This window comes from Hordeum vulgare, chromosome 3H (assembly GCF_904849725.1).
Source record: "Hordeum vulgare subsp. vulgare chromosome 3H, MorexV3_pseudomolecules_assembly, whole genome shotgun sequence".
Taxonomy (NCBI): domain Eukaryota; kingdom Viridiplantae; phylum Streptophyta; class Magnoliopsida; order Poales; family Poaceae; genus Hordeum; species Hordeum vulgare.
Genome location: NC_058520.1, coordinates 535,879,072 through 535,893,331, shown reverse-complemented (window position 1 = coordinate 535,893,331; position 14,260 = coordinate 535,879,072). Strand labels below are relative to the sequence as shown.

At 49.9% G+C, this 14,260-nt stretch overlaps 1 protein-coding gene across 1 annotated transcript; it reads left to right on the top strand.

Moving 5' to 3' along the window:
• Positions 1-646: 646 nt before the first annotated feature.
• Positions 647-13,597, top strand: LOC123441990 (putative UDP-glucuronate:xylan alpha-glucuronosyltransferase 3). Its single transcript, XM_045118135.1, has 5 exons — positions 647-1,021; positions 1,242-1,356; positions 1,447-1,764; positions 11,638-11,761; positions 11,875-13,597. The coding sequence occupies exons 1-5, from the start codon at positions 647-649 to the stop codon at positions 13,595-13,597; spliced, it is 2,655 nt and encodes an 884-aa protein (XP_044974070.1).
• The last annotated feature ends 663 nt before the right edge of the window (positions 13,598-14,260 follow it).

The following is a 14,260-nucleotide window of genomic DNA, read 5'->3' as shown; positions in this document are numbered from 1 at the left end:
CTAAACAGCCACTAGTTTTTATTTACGAGTTCTTTATTATCTTGCAAACCTATCCTATCACACCTACAAAGTACTTCTAGTTTCATACTTGTTCTAGGTAAAGCGAACGTAAAGTGTGCGTAGAGTTGTATCGGTGGTCGCTAGAACTTGAGGGAATATTTGTCCTACCTTTAGCTCCTCGTTGGGTTTGACACTCTTACTTATCGAGAAAGGCTACAATTTATCCCCTATACTTGTGGGTTATCAAGAAAAACCGGCCTCCTAGGGCCCGGAAGAGGCCTTGCAAAGGCAAGGCCGCCTCTCTTGGCACCTGTCCGGATTCCGACGACGAGATCGGGGAGTTCGAGATGGTTCCCCGTCGAGCCCCCAGGGTCAAACCCCTAGCCCGAAGATACGAGCTTCGATGACTTTATTGAGTGCACTTACACCGAATCATATTTTGATTGGTCGGCATATATTTTTACTTATCACAGCCCCGTCAGAGATGTGCTAATGGATCAGGTCTCGGAGGGAGATTCATTGCCAGCCGAGCTGGCGAAGAGTGGGAACGCGTCCCGCACCTCCCTTCCCCAGGCCTTCGAGGAGGTCGTTGAGGTGGCCTCCCACCCAACCTTACTTAATGTAGGGGCGGGGGGGTGAGGAGGTGATGGCCGAGGTGAATACCTCGGAAGCCGAGGACCAGAAGGTCCAGGTTACGAAAGATGTGCACGCCACAATGAACCAGGAGGCTCTAATTGGAGCCAACTCCCCGGACAACAGTACTGAGGATATCGGCCCTTCAAAAGGTGGAAGGGAGGGTCTGAATTCACCCGAGCTCCCTCCAACGTCCTCGGAGCTACCCTTGGTGTCGCCCGTGTCAGAACGGGCCACGGTCGAAGGATCGACAGTGATGGAGGAGATCCTAGCCAACTCTTCCATTGCCGATGAGCACCGCACCTTAATGGGTGTGGTCTTGCGGAGCATTCAGTCTGTTAACAGCGGACTAAATGAAGCCTTTACCGACTTATTGACGGGCTTTAAGGTAAACCGCCCATTTTGCTAGTATCATTTTATATTTGAAATATATTTTTACTGGTATGACAGCCCCCAAGCCAGGGGGGTTTGAAAAGATGACCCGTGGCTCAGAGAAATGCATAAAAAATGTTCGAAAACGATGCTTGAAATACTTATTTTAAGAAATTTGACCAACCAGGGTAGGTTTAATAGGTTGAGAACATGCTCACGGATTGTGCACCTTGCAGGCCTCGTCATCGGCTGCCAATGCTAGCGCATTGGAAATAGCCGAACTCAATCGAAAACTTCAAGTTTCTGATGAAGATCTTGACCGCCTCAACGGTCGGTTTGACGAGAAGCAGGGTGAGTTTGTATAAGATTACCCCATTTTAATTATATCTGACAGAATACCCTACCCTGCCATCTGACCCTTGCCGCTTTATGTGTTATCAGCAGCTCAAGACAAAGAGCTAGAGAAGCTCCGAGCGAAGGTGGAGAGGGCTAAACGAGAGGCCATTTCACACAATGTAACGGCTGAACAAGCAATCGCCGAGCTGGACGCCCTTAAGGCGGTGAGAAAGCAATATGAGGTAAGGGTGATGGAGGTCCAGCAGGAGCTGGAGGAGGTGAGCTTGAAGTGCGAGGCCTTTGAGCAAAAATCCAAAGATCAAGCGGCCGAGCAAACCAAGCTATCCGCCGAGATCCAATTAGAGCGTGTAGAGCGGCGGTTCTTTGAAGAAGAAGTGCGGCAGGTCAAGCTTATGGCAACCGGTAAGCCATACTTACTGCACTATGCCTTGGGTGGGAACCGATTTGCCTTTCTTACGCGGATATGGCGTTCCGCAAGCGCCTTCATGAACCTCCCACTGAGTGTTGCAGATGCATCCAAGTACTTTGCTGCTCATGACGGGGATGCCGAGTGATGACGAGTTCATGAATATACTTCTCACCCCTCGTTGGTTACCCCAAGTGGAAGGCGGAGATGTAGTCAGCAGCAAGTTTTCCCTTACACGGAGACTGTAAGGATTATCGTACCAGGAGGACTCCGAGGATCAACAAGTAGGTGTCCCCTGCCCTGGCGCAAGCAGAAGACGTGGACATGCACACACACAAATAACTTTGCTCCCAACGAGTACAGAGAGGTTGTCAATCTCTCCAGCCTTGTAGTTTGCAAAGGATCAAACCACAAGCGGGCATAGTGATAGTGATTGCAACAGAAAATAGTATATGATGGAGGTGTAAGCAATGGTGGTGATATGGACCGGAGTCACATGATGTTCACTAGTGATGTCTCTCTCCCAAAAGACGATAAACAACTATGCTTGGGTAAACAAATTACAAGGGGCAATTGACAGAATTATAAACGCACCACAATGCTAATTATGCTACTTGAAAGTTAGAGGCTCAATAGTAATGGGCAGTACGCCAAGACAAGTAGACCGTTTATTCATCAGCATCTACTTACTAATCATCCACCTTGAGATATCTATCCAGAACATCTCGCTGGTATTAAGTTGCGAGCCCCATCCAAAGTGTAAACTCAAACAACGGACAACTGCATTAACGAACTATGCATAAGGTAAACAATCCTTGCAACCGTGGTCACAAGCACTGTTGTTTTCTCCCTGGTGGCTACAGCACATCCCCTAGTCTCATGCTTTTGTCACTCAAGCTAGACATCAGGTGGCATGAACCCACAATCATGCATAACGCTCGCTCTTGGTGTTACAATCTACTACTCGGCCAAAGCAATACAAAGCAACGGAGAACATGCACGAATCACTAAAGAACATAATATAAAAGGATAATCAAATATATAACTCATAACAATCGGAACATAATCTTATAATCCATCGGATCCCAACAAATCGAGCATAGCAATAGCAGGAAAATTACATAGATGCCTTGATCATGTAGGGCAGCTCACAAGGGCTAATGATGGAAGCACAAGATTGGAGAGAAGACATCACATAGCTACTGGTCATGGACTCATGGTCCAAGGAGGACTACTCACGGCACGTCCGGGAAGTGTCCATGGCGGTGGAGAAGCTCCCGAAGGTCAATCCTCCCTCCGGCAGGGTGCCGGGAAGAGGTCTCCTGACGCTCCCGATCTCGGAAGCGCTGCGGCGGTGGAATGATGGAGAAATTCACGATTCTGGATGTGATGGAAGAGTTTCCTATCGGAGGAGTAAATATAGGCCAAAGGAGGGCGTCAGAAGAGGTGGGGCCCACCGAGGCGGCCTGTGGGCGCAGCCAGGGTCCAGGCCGCGCCGGGTGGTCGCCTGGGCAGCCCTGGCTCCCCTCTGGCCCATCTTAAGTGATTTGGAAGCTTCCGTTACGCTGATTTTTATATATATTTCTCGGGATTTTTGGGGCTCCGGAAAATTGGGTAAAAGACCCTGCAAAAAAGACATCAGGAGACAGAAACTGGCACTGGGTGCACTGAGTTAGTAAGTTAGTCCAAATATGTGTAAAAATATATAAAAGTGTAGCAAAACATATAAAAATGTCACCCAATAGATCATGGATCAAACAGAAATTATAGATACGTTTGGGACGTATCACCGAGCAACGACTATTTTGGGCGCAACTTGAGGCCCGAGATGAAGAAGCTCCTTGAATTACACAGGATGGCCGAGCCGGCTATGAAAGACATGTGTGTTCGGCTGTGGCCTACCGAGCCCTTGCCGAGCAACTACTTTGCCTTGGCGCGGAAGCTAATTGAAGTCGCACCTCGGATTGAAGCCCTGCAGCGCTGAGCATGTATAGAGGGGGCTCGGATGGCATTTGCACTAAAGACGGTGACTTCCCACGGATGAGGCCGCTGATGATGGCCACTGATCCGCCCCCGCCAGAAAGGATCACAGGCGCCCCGAGTTGTACTACACTTACACCGTCCATGAGGACTCTGGTGAGGTGGTACCCATCTATAATGGGGTCGAGGACGAGGGCGCCCGACCCTCCATGTCGGATGCTGGTCTGATGGTCCCTGCAGCCGAATGTGATCGGATAAGCCGACCATGGGTTGTATTTTGGTGCTACGGGCACTACGGAGTAGACTTCTCCGAGGGCTCATTTCTGCTCCTTTTTGGGTATGTGAGTCACGTAAATCATGTTCACGGTTCTTGATACGTCTCCAACGTATCTATAACTTTTGATGGTTCCATGCTATTATCTTGTCAACTTTGGATGTTTTGTATGAATGAATATGCTATTTTATATCTTTTTTGGGACTAACCTATTAACTCAGTGCCAAGTGCGAGTTCCTGTATTTTTCCGTGTTTTTGACCATTTTCAGAGAAGAATATTAAATGGAGTCCAAACGGAATAAAATCTTCGGAATGATTTTTTCCGTAATAGAAGATACGCACGGAACTTGAGAACCAAGGCAAAGGACCCCGGGGGAGGTCACAAGCCCCCTAGCCGCGGCCTGGGGGCGCCTACCAGGCTTGTGGGCCCCCCGTGGCTCCTTTGCCCTACTTCTTCAGCCTATAAATCCCCAAAAAATCCAAAACCACCAGAGAGAGCCACGAAAATACTTTTCCGCCGCCGCAAGCTTGTCTCTGCAAGATCCCATCTGGGGCACGTTCTGGTGCCCCGCCGGAGGGGGGATTCGGACACGGAGGGCTTCTTCATCAACACCATTCCCTCTCCGATGATGCGTGAGTAGTTCACCACAGACCTTCGGGTCCATAGCTAGTAGCTAGATGGCTTCTTCTCTCTCTAGGATCTTCAATACAAAGTTCTCCATGATCTTCATGGAGATCTATCCGATGTAACCTTCTTTGGCGGTGTATTTGTCGAGATCCGATGCATTGTGGATTTATGATCAGATTATCTATGAATATTATTTGAGTCTCCTCTGATCTCTTATATGCATGATTTCGTATCCTTGTAATTCTCTTCGAGTTGTGGGTTTCGTTTGGCCAACTTGATCTACAATTCTTGCAATGGGAGAAGTGCTTGGTTTTGGGTTCATACCATGCGGTGTCCTCATCCAGTGACAGAAGGGGTAGCGAGGCACGCATCATGTTGTTGCCATCAAGGGTAAAAAGATGGGGTTTATATCTATTGCATGAATTTATCCCTCTACGTCATGTCATCTTGCTTAAGGCGTTAATCTGTTTGTTATGAACTCAATACACTAGATGCATGCTGGATAGCGGTCGGTGTGTGGAGTAATAGTAGTAGATGCATACATTATCGGTCTACTTGTCTCGGACGTGATGCCTATATGTATGATCATTGCCTTAGATATCATCATGACTTTGCGCGGTTCTATCAATTGCTCGATAGTAATTCGTTCACCCACCATAATACTTGCTATCATGAGAGAAGCCTCTAGTGAACGCTATGGCCCTCGGGTCTACTTCACATCATATTTTCAGCTCTACACTTTTACTTTGTTGCACTTTCCACCTTCAGATCTCACCTTGCAATTAATCGTGAAGGGATTGACAACCCCTTTATAGCGTTGGGTGCAAGTTTGTTTGTTTTTGCACAGGTACATTGCTGACTTGTCTTGATACTCCTAGTGGATTGATACCTTGGTTCTCAAACTGAGGGAAATACTTACTGTTACTGTGTTGCATCACCCTTTCCTCTTCAAGGGAAAAACCAACGCAAGCTCAAGAGGTAGTAGTTCTTACTTCGGGAGGGAACTATTTTTGGCCCCTGTTGTTCGGGCCACGGGGCTCCTCGTCGTCTCCGCTTCGAGGGCTCCGGCCTTGTTCTTCGGTCGCTGTTTTGCCGCCCTGCTTGAAGACCCAAAATTTATGGTTGGTGTGAGTGGGTGGCTCATCATGGGTGTTGTGGATTTGACAAGGTCGTTCCATATATTTTTCCCATTGGGTTGGCCCATCTTTACTTTAAAGGGTTTCTTCTACTGTCCTGACTTGGAACTGCGGAATCCAACATTGACTGTTGTATCATCGGTGTTGCCTGTGCGAAGGTGGCGCTTGTTCTTGTTTTTCCTTGGCTTGTCGTTTCCATCCCGAACTTCAGAGGTTCCAAGATCATTTGTGTTGTGGCTACGCCAAGCTAGCCAGTTATCCTCACCCGCGCAAACGCGGGTCATGAGGGAGGTGAGGGAGGAGATCGTCCTTGGCATGTCGTGTCCGAGCTGGCGAGCCAACCACTCGTCTGGGATGTTCTGCCTGAAAGAGGCTATTGCCTCAGCATCTGGGCAATCCACGATTTGGTCTTTATTCGTTAAGAACCGGTTCCAGAAATCTTTGGCCGACTCACCTGCCTTCTGGACGACATTGCTTAGGTCGGAGGAATCCGGGGGTCGGACGTAAATCCCCTAGAAGTTGGACAGGAAGGCTTCTTCGAGCTCTTCCCACCATTCGATCGAGTCCTCGGGCAGGTTGTTTAACCAGTGCCGTGCTGGCCCTTTCAACCACACCGCAGGATCCGTAGTTTCGTCATACTGTTCTATGTTGACGGGTTTGAATCCCTCCGGAAATTGATGATGCATTACTTCATCTGTGAAGCATAGTGGGTGTGTGGCGCCTCTAGTCCAGACTATCTTGTGCCTAAGATTGGATTTGGGTTGAGTCTGGTATGAATCCCGATCTTTGGCGTAGTAGGGGACCCGAGGTGGCTCTCCATCCCATCTAGTGGGGCGTACTTTCTTGACCCGTAAATGGATCTGCTACGGCCTGTCTAATTATCCAGGCTGTATCGCAGGTCATTTCTGCAACAAGGGTGTGCTTTCTCCTTCACCTTTCCATGGGGCGGCCTAGGATAATGTTCGGCGTCCGACGCCACCCTGTTGTGCTCTCGAGGCGGGCGGTCAGGCTGGTCATAACCTGTTCGCTTGGGGGATGCGGGCCTTGGGGCCTTGTCGTAGAATTATGGCAACAGTCAACGACGTGGGTAACTTTTCTTCTGGTCCAACCATCCAGGGCCGTGCTCTTCTTCGGCTGCCAATATCTTGGTCCACCTGCTGTTTATAGTGTCCTATTCGGCCTGGAGTTGACACTCCTTTTCCTTTAAGCTTCGGGCGGTAGCTAGGAGTAGCTGCCAAAATTCTTCTTGACCTCTAAGGTCATCGGGAACTATGAAGTCTTCGTCTTCCGGGTAGTCGTCGACCGGGGGGGGGGGGAGGTAATCATCGTCGCCCGACCTGTTGATGTCGTCGGGGTTGTCCTGCTGCTCGGGTTTGTCCGCATCTTCACGCAGATGTTCTGGAATTCTGAGGTTACCGTGGTCCTCTGAGATTTTATTTTCCCAGTGCCTTGTGCAGAGACTTTTACTTTGTTTGCCTTAGCACGTTTACGCTGCTTTCGGTGCTTTGAATTCTCATCCCCGGACTTGTCATCGTTTGGCTAAGGGGGGAGGTCACCATTGTTACCGGGTGTGTCCACCATATAGAAGCCATAAGTGGACGTTGCGGTCCATCACCCTGTGTTTGTGGGAGTGGGTTCCTCGGCCTCATCATCCATGCCCTCAAGCTCCTCAGAGCCGTAGTCTAACGTGTCGGTTAAATCTTCGACGGTTGCTACCAAGTGGGTGGTGGGTGGGCCGTAAAAGTCCCCAAATTTCGAGCCGTATTGTGAATGGTTCGGGCTGGTTGAGATGTGCAACGATTGGATCTGGCCGACCATCTCTCTTAACGCCGAGAGCTCGTCCCGATGCATCATTGGATGGTTTTTGGAGTTAGCCTCCGGGGCCGCCATGAGGGAGGAGTGTCCGGTCAGAGCCGTTTGTTGTGGTCCCGTCGTCTGGGTTAGGTCCGATCTAGGGGCCGACTCTTCGAGAGAGAGGGATCCGAGGACATGGCCGGACGTGGGACCTGAAGTTAAAGCTTTCGGGTTTCTGATCTCATTGGTCGAGGTCGGGATTCTTGTGAGGACTAGATTGGTCTGCGGGCGGGTTGGGGGTTCGAAACTCCCTGACCTCACTTGCTGACCGGGGACGAAACTTTCGATCTGGCCAAGACGGCCGGTTGAATCTGCATGCGGCGTAATGTTGCCGAACGAGAGAACTTGTCCGGGGACAAAGACGTCACCGTTGCTGATTCTGTCGTTAACGATTAAGTGAGGCATCGAAACTTTTGGCGATCCTGAAGTGGAACTCTCAATGAAAGCACCAACGTTGGTTTCAAAATCGGCAGATCTCGGGTAGGGGGTCCCGAACTGTGGACCTTGGATTGATGGGTTGCAGGAAGAGGTGGGAGACAGCGGTTTACCCAGGTTCGGGCCCTCTTATGGAGGTAATACCCTACGTCCTTCTTGATTGTATTGATGAAGATGATTAAAGAGTAGATCTACCTCGAGATCGTATGTGCTAAACCCTAGATGATTCAACCCTCCCTACACGGATAGGGGACCCTGGTTTATATGGACACCAGGGACCCTAGGGTTTACAAGTTACCGACTATAATCGGGAAGAGATGAGCCGACCTAGTCTTTCTAAGCTTGAAGTACACACCAATCTTCGGGATATTCCTTCCAGAGTAGAGGTCTGCATAAGGCCCCGTCTTCTACAATGCGGCCCAATGGGCTCACCCGGTATTGACTAACCGGCCGCCCGAGGACCCCAGAATCCTGGACTCCCTTAGAGTGGCCGGGAGAGTGTGATGCAATAGATTGGTTTTGTCGGAATGCCGTTGGTCCACCCGAATGGGAGCACGAGGCCATGAGTTCTGTGATGTGGGTACATTGTACTAACCTCTGCAGAGTGTATAATATATCGATAGCCGCATCCTCGGTTATGGACATAGTTCATACTAGGTCACACTATGTGGTCTTGGTCGACATGGAGGATACATCTCATATAATAAACTTGTTAAAGAATGTGCTATAAATTAAATGTGATAACTTGGATGATAAGCTAATTGTGAGGAATCACCATGTTATTCTGATCTGATCACGAGGTGAGATCTTGGTGAATCATGAATTAGCCCATCAGGGCAGTGACAGTAAAACAAATTGTTGAACAATATTATTTTAACTCTTCGCGGAAGGTCAGTGTAGTTTACTTTTTTGTCTAGTTTCATGCACATCTCGTAGATATAACTATGTCATGCCATGTCATTTCATGATATGCCTTGCTATTCTATGACATACCATACCATGTCATGCCACGACTTTCCATTTTATGTTATGATATGACATGATATGCTTTGATATATTAAAGTTTGCTTGATTGATGTTCCGTTCTAGTATCATGCCCTTCTTATCTTTTGTCATGAGATAATTTCATGTATGAACATAAGACTTGTGTTGTCATCTGCTTGTTTGGATGCTATGTATTTGGTTGTCTTGCAAGTACATTTTAAATACTCACCTGGTCTTGCACGTGGCCAGACGCAGGAGAAGATCTGTCATGCTAGATGATAACCCCGCTAGTCCTGCGAGTTGTGGAGCCTAGCGAGAGATGACGTGCCGCTAAATCAAGACTTTCGCCGCCATTTAGATAGCCTTAGAGCTATGCAAACCTTTGTATCCATCATCGATGTAATGCCCTATTTCATGTTAATGAAATATATATTTGTGCTCGGAATGCGGTACCATGTACCTGTCGTGGGTCAGGTGTTATCTTGGGATGACATGGGAAGGCTTCACTGCTTCATTCAGATTGGGTGCCACCGTCATGGCCCTACATGGATACATGGTGTGGCCAGGAATGGTCACGCCACCTGTCCATGTGAACAGGTTGTGGCCCCTCCGTGGCATATCTTTGCTCCATAATTTATTATATATTCTGAAATAAATCTCTAAAAATCCACGCTCCGTAGAATTGCTTTTTCTTCTATTGTTTTTAGGTAGAGAATTCCAGCTGGTGGCAATCTCCCCCTCTAGGTATGACTTGCATTTTAAGAGAGAAAAGACACTAAAATTGCACCATAATATGATATATAACATCAAAAAAGAAAAATTACAGTAGAAAATAATGATGTAAAATGGATGAATCAATCAACTTGTGTTGTGTGCCGAGATGATTATGACATTTTCTTGGGATCATCTTGTGTTGTGATGAGAGGGGTGGTCGACCCTGCACTGCTTGAAGTTATAGCTTGTCGGAGTCCCTCGCTCTGTCCAATGATATCATGCTTCGAAATATCCATGTGCTATTGGACTCGAAGCAAATCATGCATAATTGAGGAGATAATTTTTTGAATTCTCGGCTTCGGTTGGTGAAACCATGGCGATGATGAGGAACGAGCGCGTGAGGCAGAGGCGATCTGATCTCGTGACGGAGTGCGTGAGGGCCTCTTCTCTTCTCATGCTCCAATAGCATGTAGAAGAGAGACCCTTATAAAGGGGTCCAACTCCCTCTTCACTAGCAAGGTGGGACTAAACTTCCCACCACCCCTTGTCATGCCACCACTTACATGGTCCCTTAGAGATTTCTGAAATTGTCTTATGGGCCTAAGACCCATCACAAATTTCATCGATCCCAGATTTCAACATATATATCAACAAAGCTAGTTTTGATAGGTGTTCTTCTGTTTTCGAAGGTCGTGATTCAAACGTTGAAGCTCATAATTTAGCCAAATCCTCTCACTTTCTTGATCATGGCAACCATATTTGATGGGGCAACCCCATGATCTCAATTTTATTCCTCTTATTTGCTAAAAAAAATTATATCTTAGTTACATGAGCTTCAAGGCGCTCCCATTGGTCAATTAGTTAGCTGGCGAATTCCCCCGTAAAATGAAATAAAATTAGTTAGCTGGCGAATTGAACTTGAATGTGAACCGAAGATGTAACACTTGCAGTCACCGATCCATGTCAAATAAACCGAACTGTCTGTCACGATGCGATAATCAATTAGGAGTCACAATCATACAAATATGATCGATGCCATGGTGCTAGAGCTTAGCTAAATAGGTGAGGTGAATGATACGAGATGTGTTACCAAACCTACAATTCTAGTCAGTACCAAACCTGGAAGAGAAGTACGTACCACATCTAGCTAGCTAGGCATACAGTACGCAGTATCCATTGATTTCGATTGCGATTACGCAGGCAGGCTAGCTGACATGATCTCTCTTCTCCATCTCCTTCTCTCTCTCTTTTTTTGCGAGGGACTCTTCTCCATCTTCTCCTGTGTGCAACCGCCAACTGCCACAACTAGCCGGCCTTGACCAAGCAAGCAAGCATATACTATATGCACCAACACAAGCAAGCTAGAAAGAGAAGAGGAGCTTGGAAATACCGATATTAATTATTCTGAGCTCTAGCTCGCCTGAACGTGGCCAAATGGCTGTCACTTACTATTAGTTAATTATCCGGCCTGTCGAAATTTCGAGGCGAGGAGTAATCTCCAAATGGCTAGCCCGTATGTTAGACCAATGATAAAAACTCCCTTCGTTATAAAATAAGTGTCTCAAGCTTAGTACAACTTTATACTAGAGTTAGTATAAAGTTGAGACACTTATTTTGAGACATAGGGAGTAGATAATTACCTCCAGCTTAGTCAAAGACATGAGACAAACTGAAAACAACGTTGTTACTTGCGTGGAGGCATCGATGGATACTCTACATATATAGTGTAGCTGGAGAGATAGAGAGCAAAGCAAAGGCTCAAGTATTTCCAGCAGCCAGGGCAAAGCTGCATTGCATGCATGCTATGCAGATCGTGTGAGATCACCGCCAGCCAGCACCTATACTCTGTCCGATCGTTTGGCAGATACTGTGGGAACTAAGAAGGGCATGCAGGAGCCGAGTGATCGAAAAGAAAAGATGGCTGCTCATGCCCCCTTGTCTCCAGAGGCGCGCAGCCGTGCTGCCATCCTGCCGCTGCTGCGTATACTGTGAGTTGATCGAGATCCACACTTTAATTTCTTGTTTAACATACATTTGGACCTTGGACTCACAATAAGTCAATAATGGTGCATGCACGTACGTGTGTCATACTATTTTGCAGAGAAGATCATGGTGTAGATGCGAGGAAGAGCAGGCCGGCGGCGACCTCCTCCAAGGCCGGCAGGAAGAAGAAGGTGCTGCTGCTCACCGTGGTAGTGTCCATCGCGTTCTTGTGCGCCCTCCTCAAGACCAGAACCCTCTCCGGCCGGATACTGCTCCACAATCCTCCAGCTCCTACTATCAGTATCCCTCGCCCCCCCTACGCCGCTCACCGGCGCGTTCGGTGGGACAGCGTCACCGCCTCCCTGGTGGCAGCGCAGGCGGGTTCGGTGGCGCTGCTCAACTTCAGCCCGGCGGAGGTGAAGCGGTGGAGGAAGCTGCGGCCACTCCACACGACAGTCCGAGCAGTGCGGTTGCAGGCCGTGGACAGAGCCGTCACCTGGGCCGCCCTCTACCCGGAGTGGATCGACGAGGACGGTAACGGCACCAGCAGCGGCAGGTGCCCCTCACTCCCAGAACCCGAAGATCAAGGAGGTCGGCGCTTCGACCTCGTCGCCGTCAACCTCCCGTGCCGCAGCCGTAACGATAGCGGCAGCTGGTCCAGGGACGTGGACAGGCTCCATCTCCAGCTCTCCGCCGCCAAGCTCGCCGTCTCCGTCCACTCGTCACACGTCCTCCTCGTCTCTGACTGCCTCCCACTCCCCAACCTCTTCCCATGCAAGCACCTCCTCCACCGACACGGCCACGCCCGGCTCTACAGGGCTCACGCTGCCTACCTCCGCCCGCGCACCCGCCTCCCCGTCGGCTCATGCGACCTCGCCCTACGTCTTCCGACGAGTCCTACGAAGCCGCTTACGGTGCTCAGGCGGCGGCGGGAGGCGTACGCGACGGTGCTGCACTCGTCGGACGCCTACGTGTGCGGTGCCATCGCGGTGGCGCAGAGCATCCGGCAGTCGGGCTCCACTAGGGACCTGGTGGCGCTGGTGGACTACGGCAGCATCGGAGCCGATCAGCGAGCCGGCCTGACGGCAGCGGGGTGGCAGGTGCGCGCCATGGACGGCCGCATCCGCAACCCGCACGCCGTGCCTGGCACGTACAACGAGTGGAACTACAGCAAGCTCCGCCTCTGGCAGCAACTCACCGACTACCGCAGGATCGTGTTCGTCGACGCCGACCAGCTCGTGCTGCGCAACATCGACTTCCTCTTCGACGCCCCGGAGGTGAGCGCCACCGGGAACAGCCGGACGCTCTTCAACTCCGGCGTCATGGTGCTGGAGCCCTGCAACTGCACGTTCGACATGCTCATGGCGCGCGTCCGCGACGTCCGGTCATACAACGGCGGCGACCAGGGGTTCTTCAACGAGATCTTTACATGGTGGCACCGCCTGCCGCGCACCGTCAACGTCCTAAAGTACTACCACCAACAGGGCCATGCTGGTCCTGCAGCCTCGGCGCCGCCGTCGCCGGAGCCGTACCTGCTGCACTACCTGGGCATCAAGCCGTGGCTGTGCTTCCGCGACTACGACTGCAACTGGAACGTGCCGTCGCTGCGCCAGTTCGCCAACGACGAGGCGCACGCGCGGTGGTGGACGGTGCACGACCGGATAGCGCCGAGGGAGCTCGCCACCAAATTCTGCGCGATTCCGGGGAGGCAGAGGTCGGCTCTGGAGTATGACCGGAGGCAGGCGGAGATGGACAACGCCACAGACATGCACTGGAGCCGTCCGATCACTGACCCAAGGAACACCCAACAACTCTTGTTGTCAATGCCACCTACCGCTTGATTCCTATCCATCGTGGCTTGCTTGCATCGTATGGTGTTTTTGTAAATCTGATTTAATATTTCCAAGTCATTTCATAATGGTGACTATTTGTAAATTGTTTAAAAAATCAGCTTTGATTTTCCAACCGTTGAATTTCAATCCAATGGCTTGAGGGCGTTGGATTTCAATCAATTGGCTTGGGCGTCTTCTTCTACCTCTCACCCTCCTCATGTTCTTCCACCCGAGCACCCTCCTCCGGCTGCCGCCTATCTCTAGCCGCAACGTCCCTGTCTTTTTTTTTCAAAAAACGCAAAAGAATATGCGTTTCTGTGCATTGAACATGAAGAAGACATCGGGGTACAACTTTCAGAAAGAAGGGACACACACAAACACACACACACGACCGTCCGTACCAAGCGACTACAACTAGGTAAGGAGGTGCCCTCGGCTGCAGACACACAACGACATTAGGTCTCGCCCAGCCGCCATTGCTAGACACCTACAGGGACAATTGCAGCTCCACGACTGCCCAGGCCAACGTACCTCGCATCCATGTGCCTAGGGAGTCGACGGGTGAAAGACAGGGCCTGGTAGGAACTAGTGTAGCAGCCGTTGGGGAGCGTCGGCGCTGGCATACAACCTGCTTCCTCTTCAGCCATCTACGGCATCGGTGCATCACCAGCC